Source organism: Notamacropus eugenii, chromosome 2 (genome assembly GCF_028372415.1).
Source record: "Notamacropus eugenii isolate mMacEug1 chromosome 2, mMacEug1.pri_v2, whole genome shotgun sequence".
Taxonomy (NCBI): domain Eukaryota; kingdom Metazoa; phylum Chordata; class Mammalia; order Diprotodontia; family Macropodidae; genus Notamacropus; species Notamacropus eugenii.
The window spans coordinates 222,946,145-222,966,638 of NC_092873.1; the positions used below are offsets into that span (position 1 = coordinate 222,946,145).

At 37.8% G+C, this 20,494-nt stretch overlaps 1 protein-coding gene across 1 annotated transcript in view; it reads right to left on the reverse strand.

Moving 5' to 3' along the window:
- Positions 1-20,494, reverse strand: part of MAP3K5 (mitogen-activated protein kinase kinase kinase 5) — a 452,961-nt gene that overhangs the window by 230,314 nt on the left and 202,153 nt on the right. The window contains exons 15-16 of the mRNA XM_072637677.1: positions 9,651-9,784; positions 3,921-4,048 (exon numbers count right to left, since the gene is read on the reverse strand). Coding sequence (XP_072493778.1) covers positions 3,921-4,048; positions 9,651-9,784 — 262 coding nt within the window. The remainder of the gene's footprint in view (positions 1-3,920; positions 4,049-9,650; positions 9,785-20,494) is intronic.

Genomic DNA, 20,494 nt, shown 5'->3' on the forward strand with positions numbered 1-20,494 from the left:
AGGCAGTTAGTGACGTAGGACTGGAGTTCAGGAGAGAAGCTAGATAGGGTTAAATATATAGATCTGGGAGTAATCATAAAGGTGATCATTGTACCTATGGCAACTAACAGATGAGTAAAAAAGAGGAACGCAAAGCATAGAGCCTTAGTGGACATAGAAAGATATATGGGAGTGGGGGATATGAAACTAGTTGCTTGAGTGAATAGTGGTATCCTCCACAGAAATAAAGATAGTTAGAGGAGGGAAGGGTTTTGGGTGAAAGACAGTAAGTTTCACTTTTGAAATGCCAGTGGGCCATCTGGGTGATGATGGCTAGTAGGCAATTGGTTATATAGTGGTAGAATTCAAGAGAGACATTAGTGTTAAATAGCTAGATTTCTGAGTCATCTGCAGAACGAATTAGTGAATGAATGAAAAAAACATTTAGTAAACACTTACTATGTGCCAAGCACTGGGGATACAAATAGTAAACTGAGGTGGCACCTTCTCTCATGGAGCTCACATTCTAATTAGGGAACACAACACATATAGTAGACAACACATACATGCAGAGAGATGTTAACTGAACCCAGATATAAGAAAGATATAAGGACATGGTGTAGAGAAAGAAGAGAAGCAGGCCCAGGATAGTCTTGACGGACACACATATGGATGAAAAGTAGATGTATGATGATCAAGTGAAGGAGCTGTCAAAATAGAGAAGCAGAATCAGAAGAAAGGTATGAAGAAAACAAAGGGAGGAAAGAATTCAGGAAGAAGAGATAGTTAGTGATGGCCAAAACTGTAGAGGGATCAAGGAAGCTGAAGACTTGAAAAAAGACCATAGGATTTAGAAGTTAAGCCACTGCTGGTAATCTTTTAGAGAACGGTTTCATTGGGTGGTGAGGTCAGAAGGCAGGTTGTAATGTCTGTGTGTGTCTATGGTGGGGTGGGTAGTGGTTAAGGGGAGAGGAAATGAAAACAAGAGTAGACCAATTGTTCTAGGAGCTTGGCAATGAAAAGAAGGAAGATATAGGGCAAGGACATGAGGGGATGACAGGGTCATCTGAAGGTTTTCAAATTAGGGAAGATCTAGGCATGTTTGTAGGCAGTAGGAAAGTAGCTAATAAGTCTAGACAAAATATAGGTGAAAATGGGGAAACTATTCTGAAAGTCAACCTCCCAGAGTTAACAAGGAACAGTGGTGTCCAAGTAGAAAGTCTGGCCTGGGTGAGAAGGGCTACCTCTTCATCAGAGACTGAAGCAAAGGAGTAGAGGAGGGGGGCAGAAAATATGAAGGGCCCTCTGGTCCAACTCCTTCATTTTACGGATGAGGAAAATGAAACTCTTGGGGGGGTAGGGCGAGAGGAAGGCTATCACATGTCCATGGTCATATAGGTAGTGTCTGGGCTGGACTAGAACCTTGGTTCTCTTGACTCTAAATCCAGTGTTCTTTCCACTGCACTGTAATTTTAGGGTGATGCAGGCATTCATGGAAGATGGGTTTGATCCTCTTAGTGAAACAGGAATCAGGGGCATCTCTTGAGAGATGGGACTTAGAAGGGTTAAGAATTATTGTGAGGAATGTGATAGCACAAGGAAAAATATAAAGAAGTAGTGCAGCAGTGATAGCCCAGCTGATGTGGGATACTTCAATTTGTAGTGAACGCAGTCACCATGATTGAAGGGCTTCACATATGCAACAGCCAAGAAGTTGGAACAAGACAGAGTAGGAAGACTGCATGGCACAAATAGCAGGAGAACAAGGGGGCAATGCATTCAAGGGTAGAGAATAGGGTATAATTAAAAAGGTTAATCATAGGGTCAAGATTAGGAAGGGAAAGAGATGAGGCCAGAGTAGGAAACAGGGAGGAATGGAGGAATTGGGGGTCATAATGGTGACCAAGAATAGGTTTGGAATGAATGGGGCAAAGGGAGAAATGGAAGGACAACAGATTATCATCAGACTGGGGAAATTTGGAGTAAAAGATTACAGACAAAACACAGCTACAGATGATGGTGAGATTTAAGGAGGAATGTGGTTACTTAGCGAAGTTATCTAGTTAACAGATGTCATCATTAATAGATGGGTAGGTAGAGTAAAAACAGGACAGAGCCTTGGTGAACATGCAGACAGACAGACATGGAATCAGGAAGACTCATCTTCCTGAGTTTAAGCCTGGCCTCAGTCACTCACTAACTGTGTGAACCTGGGCAAATCACTTAACCCCTATTTGCTTTGGTTCCTCATCTGTAAAATAGGAACACAGTGGAGAGGAAAATGACAAACCACTGCAGTATCTTTACCAAGAAAATTCCAAATGGGTTCAAAAAGAGCCGGGCATGACTGAAACGACTGAACAACAACAACAACTTAAAAAGACATACAGGGATGATGGAAGTGATGATTGTGAACCCAGTTACCTAGTTGAATGGTGATACCCTAATAGAAATACAGATATTCAGAGGAAGGAAGAGCTTTGAGGGAAAGATAAGTTCCATTTTTGAGATACCAATGGGTTGTCTAGGTGACCATCTCCTCTTCCTGAATGCTCTTTTTTCTTGGTTTCCCCAAATGTCTTTCTTCTGGTTCTTCTTCTACCTTTGACTGCTCCTTCACTCAATCATCATCCATCTACCTTTCATACATATATATCTTCTCCAAGACTATCTTGGGCCTTCTCCTCTTTCTCAACACTTCCTCCTACTGTCTCTTCAATATCCTATTTTGGTAAATTAGGTGGGATGAAGATGAAGAGCAAGGGAGTTAATGAAGCTGATTACCTGGGAAAGCAAGATGCTTAAGGGAACATCAACATGAAGATCCCAAGTGAGAGGGCAGAAGTAGAGAGGAACATTATAAGCCAGGTACTAGTTCCTTTGGAAAAGAGAGACTGATCTGGAGCCTAATAGATTACAGGAATAAAGATAAGGACCCAAGTGATACTGATGAATGGAGAATATTTCAAAAGAGAGGTTTCCCAGGAACATGTATTGAGGGAAGGTCTAAGGTGCAAGGTGTATGCTGATTCCGTCTCCTGGATCAATACCTCAGGGAGGCAGGGGAGGAGGCATGGCCTACATGATAGAAGGTAGCTAGGCCAAAATGAGGAAAATGAAACTCTTGGGGGGTAGGGCGAGGGGAAGGCTATCACATGCCCATGGTCACATAGGTAGTGTCTGAGCTGGACTAGAACCTTGGTTCTCTTGACTCTAAATCCAGTGTTCTTTCCACTGCACTGTAATTTTAGGGTAAGAGGATGTGGAAATGCAGGCATTTGTGAAAGATGGGTTTGATACTCTCATTGAAGTCAGCCATTTTGTCCACTCAAAAAGGCCAAGTTTTCTTCATACAATCCTCATAAAGTCAGTCTTGCCTCTGGGGTGAGGAGTGGGAGAGGGAGAATATATCCCTCTATTACTACGAGTTCTGGTGATCCTTCATATTTGTTGGTACCCTTGTTCACTGTGCACTTTTCATAGGGTCCTTTTGTCTGAATTCCTTTCCAACTAAAGAAGACCCAGTAGTTTCTAAAAGCAAGGTTAACAACAGATATGAGTGAAAAGATAAGTGATAATTTGAGATGAAAGTATCTCTGATGACAGTTATTAATAACAGAGTTTTTAAAATTGAAACGGGTTTTAGATAGTACAGTGGAAAGAAAGGGCAGAGAAGAAAAGCAGTTGTTTTTTTCCGCAGGATTTTTAAAAACCCCTTAATTTGTGATATCAATCACATTTAAAATGATTTATAATCAAATAAAAAGTTCAAACTTATTTATGCCATTTAATCAGTTTAATTTTTCATTTCCCCCTTCAAACCTCTTGTCTAACTGTAAAATCAGTCCATAATTTTTCTGAAATGATCACACGGTTCTAAAAACTTTATTACTATTCTCCTTCAAGGCCATAAAATAAAGATAGGGAAAAAAAGTTCTTACCTCCTGGAACCTGTTCCATGAAAATTTTAATGAAGCCGTTTTCACTGAATGAGCCCAGATACTGGACAATATTTTTGTGTTTCAGGTGCTTATGTAATGCTATTTCCTCATGTAAAGGCTGGGAATATCTGGAAGTAATCAAAATACAAAGAAATTCAACACAGACATAGAGAGTGCCTGTAGTAGTCTATGGATTCTGAATGCTAACTAAATCTACAAACCATAGATCCACCTCCCAATATGCCCAAACAAGGCCATTACGTCCCTTTCATGAGGATTTAGGAGGAATACTGAAGTAATTTTGTTGGCATTGACATTTCAAGTCCCAGAAAACTGTTGACGGGAGCAAGTTTTGATTTGTGCCATGCCTTTAATAAAAATTCATGGGCTCTAAGTCCCAAAACAAACAAATAAAAAAGACGTCTACATTTCTTTAAGGATTTGGTCAATATGGTTCCCATATAAATCACAAAACAGTACAGATGTGTGTATACACATGCTTGACATATTCGACATGCATGCACAGACACACACCCCCTATTCCTCCACTACAGTGGCTGCCTCGCAGGGAGGACCGACAAGCTCTCAGAGAGACTCTTTTATATTGATTGCTGTGTAGTTACAGTATATAATCCACTGTACTACTGAAGAGGGAGGGAGAAAGGCAGAAGAGTATCTCAGACATCAGGAACAGTGGTAAGTCTAAAAGCCTGAGGAATCATCTTTTCCTCTTGCTGTACTGTGACTATTAAAAGATGTGAAAGGGTATTTAAATGGGAATTCACTATTTTTTTAAAAAATTATTTTTAATTTATGGAATAAAACAAGTATTTCTATAACATAGTACAATAAAAAAAGATGACTGCACAAGAAACTGCTAATTGACTATGCACAATTTGCTACTCCTTTCAAATATGCAACAAAATTATCATTTAAATTTCTTTTTGTTCTTTTTCTTCCCTACCCCTTCCCCTGTCCTAGAGATGGCTACCATCACACAAATAAATAAATAAACGAAACAAACAAATGTATAAATGAATGAATGAATGAATAAATGTGTGTGTTTGTAAAATTATTCCATACACACTTCTATTTATCAAGTCTTTCTCTGGATGCAGAGAGCATCTTTCTTTTATACTTAATTTGGGTATTTATAACAGTCAATATGACTTATTTGCTCAAAGTCGTTCTTAAAACAATACTGTGGTTGCTGCATACAACGTTCTCTCAGTTCCGCTCATTTCGCTCTCCATTATTTTATGTAACTCTATTCATGTTTTCCAAGATCACTGAACCCTTCATTTCTTATAGCACAGTAGCACTGCATCACAATGATATACCACAACTTGTTTAGCCATTCTCCAGTTGTCAGGCATCCCAACAATTTCCAGTTCTTTGACACCACAAAGAAAGCTGCTATAAACATTTTAGAACATATAGGTTCTTTCCCTTTACCCTAATCATCTTTGGAATTCACTATTTTAAAAGGCCTCATGGTTACTTTGCAGGCCAACATGTAGAAAATGGACGACTGTCCAGAAATACATCTGCATTTCATTTTTGTGGGATTACTGAGTGATAGATCTATCAGAAATCGTAAACAGCAAGTTTCTCTAAAAGGCTAACCACAAATACCAACTAATTGGTCAGGGAATAACATTGTTCTCACTGTACAGTCACATGTCCTCCTAAGTTTCCTTCTTGATTTACTGGTTTGGCTACAAAGCCAAAGCTGCTAGTAGACTATTATAACCCAAATGTGCGCTTGATTAAAATAACTTGTTTCGTAAATGTTAATAGTACTGGCCTGAAAGCAACTATTAACTCCACTTTGGAACTTCAACTCATCAGCTATTTTGTAGTAATGATAATGATAATAATAGCTAGCATTTATTTAGCACTTTAAAGTTTGCAAAATACTTTAAAATATTATGCCATTTTATCCTCACAACAAGTAGGAGAGAGAGATGTTATTATCATTCCCATTTTAAAGATGGCAAAACCGAGGCAGAGGTTAAGTGACTGGTGTCTGAGGATCAATTTAAACTCACTTCTTCTTGTGTTCAGGCATAGGCTCTATCCATTGTACCCCCAGCTACCTCTTCTGGGTATGTCTTCACACAATTTTTTACATTTTTCTATAATTATCTCTTAAGTCAGTAATATGCAGCTGGAAATGTTGAATGCTACTTTAATCCTCCCATTATATTCCTATATCAAGGACAGGAGAGGGCAAGAGCATGATAAACCATTACCATTAATAACCCAAGTAATAACCCTCAACTGTCATGCTACATTTAAGACTAAATGCCATAAATGTTGAATGAGAATGCTATTTTATATTTGTATTTATACAGGGCTTCTCTCCATGGAAACACTTAACTGAGGTTATTTCACTGCCACTCTTAATATCCCTCAGAGATATCTCAGTGGCAAGTATGGTGTCCAGTCTACAGAGATGAGGAGGAAATGGAGCAAAAGCATGGATGGAGCAAGTACACAAGACACTTCCAATATATTAATTCCTTCCTTTTTTCTTCCTTCCTTCCTTCCTTCCTTCCTTCCTTCCTTCCTTCCTTCCTTCCTTCCTTCCTTCCTTCCTTCCTTCCTTCCTTCCTTCCATTCTTTCTTCCTTTCTATTTCTGAGGCAAACAGGGTTAAGTGACTTGACCAGGGTCACACAGCTAGTAAGTGTCTGAGGATTAATTGGAACTCAGGTTCTTCTGACTCCTGGGTCAGTGTATCTTATTCACTATATCACCTACAGCCCCCATCCAACATATTAATTAAATTTCAAGTTCTCTAAATGATAAAAAGACAGAGCTCCTACTCACTATATAAGAGCATTATAAGTTTATAAGTTAAAAGTCAGAAAAGAGTCATATTTCTGCTCTCATAGAAATTTCTAAGAAATACTCAAAACATTCTGCAAATCAGGAATCCTCTCTTTTAATCATTCTGTATTTATAAGAATCAACTGACCATCACTCTTCATGCTGATGAGCATCATGATGGATATTTAACTTTATTATGTCGTGGGCACAGATTATTTTAAATCATTTAAGGCAAGGAAATGGAATGATTATAAATACAAAGAATGTTAAGAATAAATGATCTTATACTTTATTGAGGGCCCCCTCTCTCCAAAAGAGGTAACATGGCACAGAAGAAAGACAACTGATTGTGACTTAAGAAATCTTGCATGTCCCATTCCTGCAACACTTCATCTTTCCTTACCTCATTTTCATATGAAAATTAGGGGTTTAGATTTCCAAATTTCATTTCAGTTTGAACATTCTATTGACTTTAAAATACACTAGCCACTGAACAAAAGACAAAGTCAGAGTTCGTCCTTGTCCAGAGATATGAGAAAAATGAACGTAATCAACTAGCAATTAGCTGAGGGAATCAGTGCTCCAGATAAAGCCAAACTGTAATCCAGAAGAGCAATTTCCATTTGGTTTTGGAATTCAGTTTAATCAATGATAATACAATCATTTGTTGCATAATTATTATACATAATTATAATAATAATGAATATTGGTTGAGTACTTATTAAATGTCAACAATGCACTGCCTACATACTAAATGAGTAGACCTTTTGTAATGGTTTTTATTGAGAGAAGGTAACACTCAAAATAGCCTTGCCTAAGTATCTATCCCAACGATGTGTGCTTAAGGAATGTACTGAGGATTATAGGGAAATCAACTAGGTGCCTACACTTACATTGTGCCTACACCTAATCTATGTGTATACAATGGAGGCCAGAGAAAAATCATTCGCAAGGCCTCTTCAGTATTGGAAGAGAACTCAGATGGAAACTATTTTCCTCAGCCATTTTGGCAAAGACATTATCTTTCAGCATAGATAATGCTACCCAACTACCCAGTGATTGTCTAATTGGTGCCTCATTCATAATCAAGCATTATACTTCTTAGCAATTATAACTCCCTTTTTTAACAGCACACCAAACCCCTTTACACTACACATACATTTCTGTATTATATAGCATGCTAACATGATAGTAAGTTTCTCTATAATCTCGTATAAGTATAGTACAGTATAGTATAGAAAATATAATAAAGTATAAGAAGTTTCATGCACTAATTCTTCAAGCTCTTAGTTTTAATAGTGAAAGTTTGCATATAATTCCTTTTCAGCATGTTCTACTGGATATTACATCTATATACCTACGTATATTTGTGATTGGGATAAGGTACTGTTTTGTCAACATACTCTGTGCAAATGTGTGTATGTGCACATACCACCAGGGAGTAACATAGTCTTGGGTAGCACGGGTGATTTATGAAATATCTCTCCAGATTATTGTGAAGTTTGGGCAGTACTGATTGCTTTTAAGTATTATCTTCTAATTATTAGCCACTGTCATGAGAAATATAGTGATACTATATTTCAAGAGTTTTGCACATCTTTCCCCCTGGTTTCCCCAAAACATATTATATATGTTTAGCCTATGAGAATGCTTAATAAATATGATGACAAACGTATATACATTTTTGGTCTAGACTTCTGATTTCTATGGTATAGGGAACTAGGAATGAGGAAACTACCACTGCAGATTAGAGACCGCTGTGCAAATTGTAGTGAGAGAGAGTTGCCTGGGGATCCATGGTTTGTCTACACAGTGAGTACCACAAGTGGGACTTGAACCTTGATTTCCTGACCATGAGGCTATCTGTCTATATGCTAAACTATGCTGCCTTTCTTGATAGAATCACTTCTTATTTAATTATTAACAATAAGCACATACTAATAATGTTTTACTTTACCAAGAATAAATGTTTTATATACATATATAACATATATATATATACATATATTGATATATATATGTATATAAATATAAAATGTTATTTTATATTTAAAGGAAGTGGAAAATGTGAAACAAACACCACCATAAACAATAAAAAAGTATAAATAATTACAATATGGCAGCTATAGCCTACTAACCCAAACAGAAGCTACACTTCTAAAATAAGATCTCTCAATGAGGAAAAATGTAAATGTGTATTTTGTTGGTGTTCAGTCATTCCAGGTGTGTCCAACTCTTCATGACTCCATTTGGGGTTTTCTTGGCGAAGACGGTGGAGCGGTTTACCATTGCCTTCTCCAGCTCATTTGACAGATGAGGTACTAAGGCAAACAGGGTTAAGGGACTTGCCCAGGGTCACACAGCTAGTGCCTGTCTGAGGACAGGTTTGAACTTAATAAGATGACTCTTCCTGACTTCAGGCCCAACACTCTATCTACTGCGGTACCTCACCACCTCATAAACACATAGAAAGGTAGATAGATATAATGAAAAATAATTTTACAAAATTATTTCATAAAGTATATTCAATGTGAAAGAATTTTTATTTTCAACTCAAATAAAGAGCTTTTCATAGTCGGTTACTTTTATAGGCGTCTTTTCAATTTCTATATAATACACATACGTGTATCCTACACACACACACACACACACACACACACACACACACACACACCACACACTCAGTCACATAGGATATACAAGACAGTTTAAGGGAAGGATAAAAACTGGTGGGTTATATTTGGGTAGATATGGCACCATCCAAGGCAGCCAACTTAAACAGTAAACTTTTCTGAGAGACCTTTGTTAATCAGATGGCCCAGTTATTTTTTTTTACTTTTGACTCAAAGTCTCAGATTCTTTAGAAAACAGACCTGACGAACCACAATTACTGTACCTGCTATCGCGCTCGGGGATTTCTTTAATGGCAATCCTGACTTGATTACTCAGGTCACGTCCAGCATAAACGATACCGTAAGTGCCCTTCCCTAAAATGACTCTGTCACCATTTTCATCATATTCATAGTCATACTAAAAGGAAAAAAGAGAAGGTTTAGTGTAGGTATCATTCAATATCTTAGCATCACTTTTAAAAGAACTTTCTTTCAAAACTTGAGTTGCAAAATAGCATTAATGAGAGAAAATGGAAGTCAGAAAGAATGTCACTTTCAAGACAAGATCTGTAGAAGCTAATACTCAAATAGTGACTGGTACATAACATATATAAACATACATAAACACACACTTACATATGTATATAGACATACATACACCCACCCACATATACATACATATAAACATATTTTTGACACTGTCACACCAGCTTATGCTTATTGATATATACACTTCCAAAGAACAGTTATATTTTAATAGAAGAGAAACGTGAATTGGAGAAAAACATTGTGTAAAGATAATTCAATCCATTCATAAGTCTAGAAGCCTATGTAACTGATTTCTGCCCCAGAGGCCCCCTTTGACTTTCATTTAACCAAATGTTATCATGAATCTTCTTCCTATCTACGATCTTTAGGGACTCTCAAAGTAACCGATACTCTGTCAGCACAATCTGTACTTAAAAACCTCTACAGAAAAATTTTGCATCAATAGAAAATTCTGAAAAACAAATCTGGAAAAAGGAGAGATCAAAAAACGTTTTCAAATGGGAACTTTATCAACAAAGAAAATCAAAATGCAATTTGCCATTCTACTTATTGAACATATAATACATAATTCTGCCCCAGTTAGCAGGGCAATTGGGAGCACCGTGTTCAAAATATGTATTTGTAGGAATGTTTCAAGAAGTGAGTCACTCATAGGAGAGAATGTGATGATTTGTGCTCCTCTAAGCGTGGCAACCTGGGATTTCAGATTATTTGCCTTTGGGTTCTCAGTACCTAAAAGGAATTACCTGGAAACAATTCTCATGATCTAGAAATTGTCTCTTGGCCAATACATGCCAGCCTCTAGCCTATTAATATTGGAAAATATACCTGGAATAAGATGAAACAAAAGGGAACAAAGCTGGACAATGTGATCCTGTCTGGTTGAGGACAGTGGCATACAATACAGAGAAAACAAGCAAGCTTTTCTCAACGGAGACAGAGAGAATAGTAAATGAATTGAGACCAAGGAGGACAATGGTTTTAAAAGAGGCCTCATTTTTGGTAGCTTAAGTTAAGAGCAAGGAATTTACCTGGAGAGAGTATAGAGCTATCTAGGTTGGCTATAGAAATTACAGATCTTTCTGTAAATATCAAACAGTGACTGTGGCATGCTAGAGATGTCTGAAGATACCTTAGAGACTCCCTCAGACCAACCAATAAACGCATTCTATCAATGTGAAAATACACACACCCACACATATACCCTGCCCCCAGTCACTGTAAACTTCTTGAGAACAAGGGCTGTCTTCTATCTCTTTTCATATCCCCAAATGTTTAGGCTGACACACAGTCAGTGCCTGAAGAATGTTGAATGATTCTACTCAGGCTCCTAACGTTGTCCACTTTGTGACCCCAAGACTTACAATGCTTTCTAGACTCCTCACGTATTCTCCAGCAAACTGCCCCTACTATCATGTGGAGCATACTCTGCCCTACACATGGGTGTGGGAAGAGCCTGCTTCGGGGAAAGTAGAATGGAGGGTTCTGCCTTGTGTTTCAAAGCAAGTACAGGATGTTTCTGTCTGCTGCCAACCTACTTGGACGATTTGGTTGATGATACGTAATCCAGGAGGCTTTACTTTGACAACTGGGCCCCCTTATACTTTTAAATGTACATGTGTACACACACACACACTCCTTTTTTCATATGACATTCATTTCTAAATATGATTGTTCTCCCATCCAGTGAACCTTCCTATGTTCACACACATGCACATATATAAATATATATACCTAGGTACATGTAGATATATATTTTTGAATATGTGTGTAAGTATATATGTATGTATATATGGGAAGGTTCACTAGATGGAGGGGGAAAGGTGGACAATCATATTTAGAAATGTATGTCATACAGAAAAGGAAGGTATCAAAAAAAACCCCACATCATTTCAGTTTACCACTGTTGTTAAGAGAATGCCTCCTTCCCCCTCCCTACTCCACTACATAAGTGGACAGGCAGTGACTGAAGAATATGCAAGCTCTGAACAAGGGACTGCCATTTAGTACTCCTCCGGAGCCCAAAATAACAAAAACATATTTCTATTAGGTGTAGAAACCTACTCAATCTGTATGTAAGGATAACAATCATAAATGAAGGACTTTTAGCAAGATAGGCTAGAGAGAAACATGCCAATCACCACAGGTAACTGGCTCCTGCTTTTGTCTGCTTCTGTCTTTTTACATTATTCCTCAAATCTTTACCGTGTGAGCAAAAACAGAATAAAAAAGAAGTGGTCCTGGCTGAAAAGGACAGAGGGAAACTGGAAAATTAACAACCAAAAATGACAAAAGGCAAAGGAGTGAACCAACAAAGGAGAAGTGAGGGTAAAAAGCAGATGGTGAAAGAAGGAATAGAAGGCAGGACATGGAAAATAATGTGTTAGCAAATAAGGTGGGTATCAGATCTTTCTGGGATTACACAATGCAATGAAAGCTAGGAAGAGAGAAAGGAATCTATTTGTGTATTTGCTTTCTCAAGATGTACTCTCTTAGGGGAGGAAGAGGACCAGAGCCTTAGCACAGGGTCTGGCACACGGCAGGCACTATATAAATGCTAGCTGTTATATTAGTGTCACGATTACTATTATTAATTACTAGTGGTGGTGGTGGTGGTGTGGCTAGTAGCAGTAATGTTATTTTTATTATTACTAGCAGTATTGTTGGTAATAACAGTAGTAGTTGTGTCAATGGTGGCAGTGGTCCAGGAGGTTCATGGAGGCTCCTCAGGGCTCAGTTTTCCTTCCACTGATTGAACCATGTCTGGGAGTAAATAGGAATGTGTATTCCTAGCTTACTCCATTGAATAAAAAAGCCAGTAAACCAGAATACCTCAATGGGCATGCTTTTGTTTTGCCTAGGCTTATGATTTCATTAGAGTAAGGAAACTTTTGGTATGAACAAGAGCCTGATAGAGACGAACAACTCAAAGAAGGAGAGATGCATGGGGCACACAGAAGTCTGGTAATTGCCAGTGGGCAGGCACCAAGGACATAATAGTTAGAACTTATGCAGAATTTTAAGGCTGGCTAAGTGCTTTACAAATATAACAGTAACAACAATAGTAGCTAATATTTATACAGCCCTTACTATGTGCCAGGCATGGTGCTAAGTGCACTTCACAATTATTAATCTAATTTGATCCTTGCAACAACCTGTTATTATCATCCCCATTTTATAGATGAAGAAACTGAGGCAAGCAAGGTTAAGTGACTTGCCCAGGATCACACAGCCAGTAAATATTTGAGGCTGGATTTGAACTTAGGCTTTTCTGACCATAGCCCCAGTACTCTATCCATTGCACCACCCAGATGCCTTAAAAGCTCAAACCCAGATCTTCACATCAAGGCGAGGCTTTTAGCCATTGATACAAATTAAGAAAATTTGCAAATGTTGTAGACAAATGGGAAAAATGCCTTCCTTCTTGTCCCTTACCCTGAGAAGCAAATTCTGCTAAGAAATGTGCAGGTTGGCAGAAGGCTGTGCACAAACCTGCCCAGAAGACCTTCTGTCAGCTTCTCTAGCTGGCTTCCAACCAAATGTATGCCCAGTGGGAGGGGAAGCGATATATAAAAAAGGAAGAGATTATCTCCTTCCTATATAAGCTAAGAGAAATAACAATCTCGCTTGTTGGTCATACCCATGGGAGACACTTAAACCATGAGTGGCTGTTTGTCCTCTAGATGCAGTGAGAAGACAGGAAGAAACTTCTTTTCTTTCCATGGAAAAAGAGTTGGCAGAAAAAGGAGAGTTTTGTTTCATGCACAGAAATAAGGGAACTGAGAAAAATGACCTTTCCTTATGTCCATACGTAGCAAAAGGTCATTAAGATAAAACTTCTGCCTGGCAGAAGTAGAGAAGGATAGAAGACCACTTATCTTCCTTACAGAAAACACTGAAAATGAAGATCACCAGCTATCACAGAGCTGAAGAGGAGCCCATCTGATCCCATTCAGCTGACAGTGTCTGGCACTCTGCTAGGTCTAGCAAATGCCCCATTATCAACAAAAGGAAATATTGATTTCAGGTTCAAATGGCAGTGGGAAATTTACATTGTGGCTTGAATGGACTCCGAGATATTAAACAGAGGAGACACTAAGAATTCTGGTTTGCTAGGGGAAAGGAGATAAGGGAAGGAAGGTGACAGAAATTTAAAGGATATCAATTGGAAAAGACCGTGATAACCTGTGGAGACTCCTGATGACATGATGACATTTCCTAATAGAAGATTAGGCAAATCACAATTCCAGTGTGACTAGACACATTGCAAAGGCTTAATAAATGCATTTTTCATCTATTTATCCATTCATTTATGCAGTTTCAAAGTCAAATGATCTTTTATTTCTCACTGAGTAGAAAAATAAAAGGACTCCCTCACAATATTCCTCAGAGAGAGAATGTTGAAAGGGTTATGATTAGTCTGCTGTGTGGTAGCAGGGCCAAATGATGCGCAAAGTGTTTACAAAACTCAGATGCAATTTTCAGCTTTAGGTATGAAACAGATGTTTTAAAGGGCATTTAGAGAAATGGGACACCAGGGAGGGCTGTTGTTGCTAGGTGAATAGGGTGTTCACGAAAAACGAATTATAGTGAAATTATCTGCTCTAAAGAACAACACATTTGTGGAGAGTTCAGTTTTGGCTTTTTATTTTTTAGGGCATGGGCATACACACACATGTATGCATATGTAAACATGGATTTTTCCAAATGAGTCATACATGTTATAAGGAAGTATAATTCTTCCCTGGTAGAAAAAGCCTTCTATGCCTGCCTTAATAAGAATCCATCAGAACAGGTAAAAACACATTTTCATGTAACAATATTCATTTAGAAGAGTAGGCAATAGAACCTGGCACAATTCCTACTTCAGGGGCTAGTTCCATTTCCATAGCATCTCAGAGAATCTCCTGAAAAGGAGCCTTAAACTATAATAGGTCCACCTGCTCAGGCCTTAGCAAGAAATGGGAGTGCTAATCTCTTAGGTTTTAAATTGTTTTCCATATTTGTTATTTTCACATCATCTACAAGGAGAAAATCAATGACACAGAAATCAATAAAAATGAAAACTAATAGGGAACAGAGGTTTCTACTGATAACCATGCTAAGAACTATATCATTTGACTGCTGAAATCATAATGATGAAGCCCAATTTCATGGAGGCAAAATGTCATCCTGTCTTATCAAGGGGTTTAATGAACTGAGTATAAACATATTAATATACAGATTTCCTAGTGTCATGCTCAAAACTGTTAAATGTTAAATTTCTGGGTTTAAAAATCACCCTGATCCACAAGAAGAAGAATGTAATATTCCTAAAGGCAGGAAATCTTTTTTGGGGAGGGGGGCAGTGTTGGATTGTATCCTAGCATGGGTTTTTGCATATAGCTGATCATTTTTCTAAAAAACTTGAAATGAATTTAAGAGACAACTAGGTGGCACTAGTTCAACCATTCTGGAAAACCATTTGGAACAATACTCAAAAGGGATATAAAACTGTGTGTATTCTCTTTGACCCAGAAATACCACTACTAGGTGTGTATCCCAAAGAGATTGGTTGGTTGATTGGTTGTTGTCCTTCATTCTTGAAGAGGACCAAAATGACATCACCATGATAAACTCAAGTTTCAGTGTGTCTGACTGTAACTGATCAGGCCAATATGAGGTCGGAATGCTCTACCACAGGTTGGCCGCAGGCAGTCCATGTGAACATTTGGGATGGATACTCCAAATTTAGGCATCCTACTTTTCTGCTTTGTTCATACAGCACAACACCCCAAAGACATTAAAGAAAAAAAGGAAAAGAACCTATTCATACAAAAATATTTATAGCAGCTTTTTTTTTGGTGGCAAAGAATCAGAAATTGAGGGGATGCCCATCAACTGAGGAATGGCTAAACAAGTTGTGGTATGTGGTTATGTATGATGGAATACTATTTTGCTGTAAGAAATGATGAGCAGGGTACTTTCAGAAAAACCTGGGAAGACTTACATGAACTGATGCAAAGTAAAGTGAGCAGAACCATAAGAATATTGTACATAGTAACAGCAACAATTTAAGGATGATTCACTATGAAAAATTTGCTACTCTATTCAAGACAATTCCAAAGGACCCATGATGAAAAATGCCATCCACCTCCAGAGAGAGAACTGGTGAATTCTGAATGCAAATTAAGCACACTATCTTTATTTTTCTTGGGGTTTTTTTGGTCTTTTATATTTTCTTATCCAACATAGCTAATATGGAAATTTTTAAAAATTAAGGAAAAAAATTTGCTGAACTTGGAGTCATAAAGACCCGAGTTTCTGCCTCAGACACTGTGTGACCCTGGGCAAGTCACTTGGCCTCGGTCTGCCTCAACTTCTTCATGTGTAAAAGGGAAAATAGCACCTACCCCCTCCCAGGTTTGTTGTGAAAATCAAATGAGATATTTACAAAGTGCCTTGCAACCCTTAAAATGCTATATGAATGGTAGATAAATGGGAACATTTCTTTTAGACAAGAGGACAACGAGGTATATTAGAAGTATCCTTGTACACTCTGTACCAGTTCTTACCTATAAAACTGTATGTTTTATTGCTTCAAAGAAACCTAAGTATTAAAAGCAAGAAGAAATAGAGACTTTAAACCTATCCTTTCCGATGTAAATTTTTTACAAGTTGCAAAGAATCTAGAGATAAGCTTCAAAATGTGTATTTTATAGAACTGCTTTAGTTAATCTTTGCTGACTGGTGACTATATCCTTGGGTGATGGAATGAAAATCAAATACACACTTCCTGACCAAATGGCCTGTTCTACACTTTTATTTATTTTTTTTGTCAAGGCATCTGAAAGGTTGTAGTCATCAATGCCAAAAACACTGGTCCTTATACCATCTGTAAGAGGGCTTTGCCATCACAGGACTTTATTCTATGATTTTCAAAGAAACTGTGCAAAGGACATCCATAAGGTCATTGCTATGTCTATCATGTGAAGAGTGAGAGGTGGAAGTGGATGGGATATTCACAGACTTAAGTACCATTCCACTTTGAAATATGAGATATTGAAAATAAAGAATGTTTAGTCTATCTAAAAAGGGGTCAAGAATGGACCTGAGATTTTCCTGGCATAAAGAATTCCTGGATGAGGAAATCCCCTCCACCAATACAGGTCAGCACCTTCTCTGCACTTATAGACCTAAGAGAGTTGTCTAGAGCAATCAGAGATTAAGCTCTCAGGCTCACACGTGTCAAGAGTGAGAACCCCAGTCTCTTTGGTCTAAGGATGGCTCTTTATCTTTATTCACTCTATGCTGCCTCTCATAATGTTAACATAAACTTGGAATATTAAAAAATATTCTAGAAAGCCAAATTATAAAAGTGGAAGTTTACTAGGATCAAATTAAGGAAGCCAAGTTTTGGATAGATCCACCATCTCTTTGGTGTGGGAACATTCTTCAGTATTACGGAGGGCAAATCCCATTCCCTTCTTCTACAAATTCTCATGCTGCCATTCTTGTCTATGGTTTCCCATATATCCTTCATAGCTGATTGCCAGTCATCTTGACTTTTCTCCTACCATTAGTTTGCAATTCCACCAGCAAAGAATATATATCTGGTTCTTTATAACTTCTAATATTGAGTTAATAGCATTTAAATATTTTTGATAATTTAATCGGAGTGAGGTGGTATCTAAACATCATTTAAATTTGCAACTCTTTTGCTATTCGTGAGCTTGAGCATTTTTTTCAAAGGATAATTAACAATGCTTGCTTCCTGCTTTAAAATCTATTTGTTCACCTCATAGGTTCATTTATTCATTGGGACTGGATGTTAGCTTTGTAAATTTTTAATAGTTTCTCATGTACTTTATGTCAAGTTGTTGATTGAGCTGTAATGTAAGGATCTTCTTAGAATTCTACTTACTTATAAAGCTTCATAAGCATTACAAAGCAAGATAATCATAATCAAGTGTCCCATGAAATGATGTTTCTTGATATCTTGGGATACACAATAAAACCAAGTCTATCAATTCCTTTCATCAACCCTCTGAGAAAAACCTGGGAGTCAGCCTTTCACTTGCTTTTTATTTCTTTATGTCTTCTGGTTTTATTTATAGCAACACTGACCATATGGATGTAGTTTAGTTCCTTCTGTGAATCAAATTGTTGGGCCAACACATTCAGTGAAAGGATGAGTCTGTTGGGTCCTACCATTTCAATGGCTTTATAGGGAACCTCAGAAGTCTCTTCCAGTTCTAAATTTCTGCTTCCTGATCATCATATCCAATCTCTGGTGTTTGTACCCTAGCCATCATCCCCATTTACCTCTCACCCAAATCAGGGATTCTGCCCATGGAACCACCTTGCACTTTGAGAGATGAACTTTTTACCTTATCCTACTCACAACCAGCCAGACAAATCACCTCCCAGTCACCATTACAGAAACCAATCTGACTCCCCAGTGCTTTCTAGCTTCTCTTCATATGCTGTCTTTCCACTTCTAGAATGTAAGCTTCTTGAGGAGGACTGCCTTGCTTGCTTATATCCTTATCCATGATGTTTTGTCACATAGTAAGTACTTAATAAATGCATTCCTTCCCTCTCTCTCCCTCCCTCCTTTCTCTCTTTTTTTGTTTCTCTATTCTCCCTTTTCCCCTTTCTCTCCTCTATTTTTCTCTCTGTCTCTCTCACTCCTTCCTTTCTCTCTCCTCCTCCCACCCTGTATCACTACTGAAAGCACTATATACATAGTATGTCTTCAAAATCTTTCTGTACTTCAAGATTTAATAAGTTTAAAACTGGAATGAGACTTTTAAAACATCCTGTATGAGTACATCCATCCATCCATCCATCCATCCATCCATCCATCCATCCATCCATCCATGTTTCAAAATTTTCCAATTAAAGGAAAAAGGCAAAAGCTTAAGAAAATCACACTCATCTTTAAAGAGAAGATGAATATGTATAAACTTTTTGAAGGCAAACATGGGATAAATTAGGAGGATCAGTACAATTCTGGTTCATCTATATTACAGAATTAATTTAGCGATTTTCTCTCAATACTCTCATATTTCCCAGAAGTTAATCTGAGACATTCCCTTCTAATCTTGTCAATGATGACTAACATTTTCAGCTATTTCAACTAGCTTGTCCAGAGTTTCTCTTCCAAATGCCATTCTACTAGTTATATTAATCACTTTAGTAGGGACTGGATTAATTTCAATCAAGGTGAGCAGGACTTGGGCATCTCTGCCCCAAATCTCCCTATCACTAGGGATAGTGAGGGTATATAGTAATGAGAATATCTAGTCTCTGAAAAGACAAAAGTTTAAAGTCTTTATAAATTGTAAATCAAATCAGAGCTTAAGAGCTCTACCATGCCATTTACAGGGATAAATCAAAGCATCTAAACTTGTTATATCCAACCAGTGGAATAAAATCCACTGGTCAATCACAAAATCTACCCAGGTCAAAATATGGTCATGATTCCAAACCCTTCTCCCCTTGGCTATTTCCAGTAAGGATTGAGAGCAGAAAGATGGCTGGAATCTGTGTCAAGAGACCTCTTTTTGAAGCCTGTGGACCTTTTAAACTGGGAAAAGGTGGCTAAGTTGGAGGTTTCCAGCATCTTCTCCAACCTTCTGGTAATCTTGGGACTTAATGGGGGGGAGGGGGAAGGGTAGCTTATGAGCTCCTTCCTATAAAGGTAGGGACTCATGGCTTAGAAGAGGTTCTCATTGAAATGAGATTACCTATTTAGGAAATTTCTCATTGAAATGAAATGACTTTGGTAGCTTAGTGTCAGCCTGATTCTTGCTAAGATATCCATGAGTTCAGCATTTATAGCTGCCAACTTTTGCATTATCCAAAGGGTAGCCATGCCAGTTCAAACAAAGACTTCACCATAGAAAGCTAGATGTAGTAGATGAAAAAACAACAAATCATAAAGTTTCAGAAGAATTCTGTGGCTTTTTAAAGGAACTAATTTCTCAACATGTTTATTAAGTTCCTTTGAAAAGTTTTACTGTGCTGATTAAAAACTGATGATCTATTTTGGTGGTGCTTGGCTTCATGGAATCAAATGTCTTTTGGAATTGGGCAAATCAAGCTTATGCAATAAAAGGTCTGACAGATCAGCTGTTCTAGTATGTACAAATACTGCAGGCTCTCTGGAAAGAAATTCTTCAGTTACTGGAATATTTACTCCCCTTAAGAGATTTCAAATGTGCACTGCTTTACAGGGCACAAACGAATGCAAGTTGGCAAAGGCTGGGGGTGGGGGTGAGGACTTTTTTTATTTTTTGCATGATCTCCCCATCTTTTTGTACTTTCAGGGAAAGGGTATTTGAAAAGCCTAGGATTACTCAAAGAAAGCAAAGATATTTCATTGTTAGACACCATATAAAACTCACCCAAGAGAACAAGGTCTAGTGATGGATATTACCACTATTTGTAAAACAGAATTCTGTAATGGAAAGAGTCCTAGGCTTGAAGTTGGAAGACCTGTGTTCAGATCCTGGCTCCAATACTACTTCTTGACCCCAGGTAAAATTAACACTTCTTTTGGCCTCAGTTTCCTCCTTTATAAGACGGGGATAAT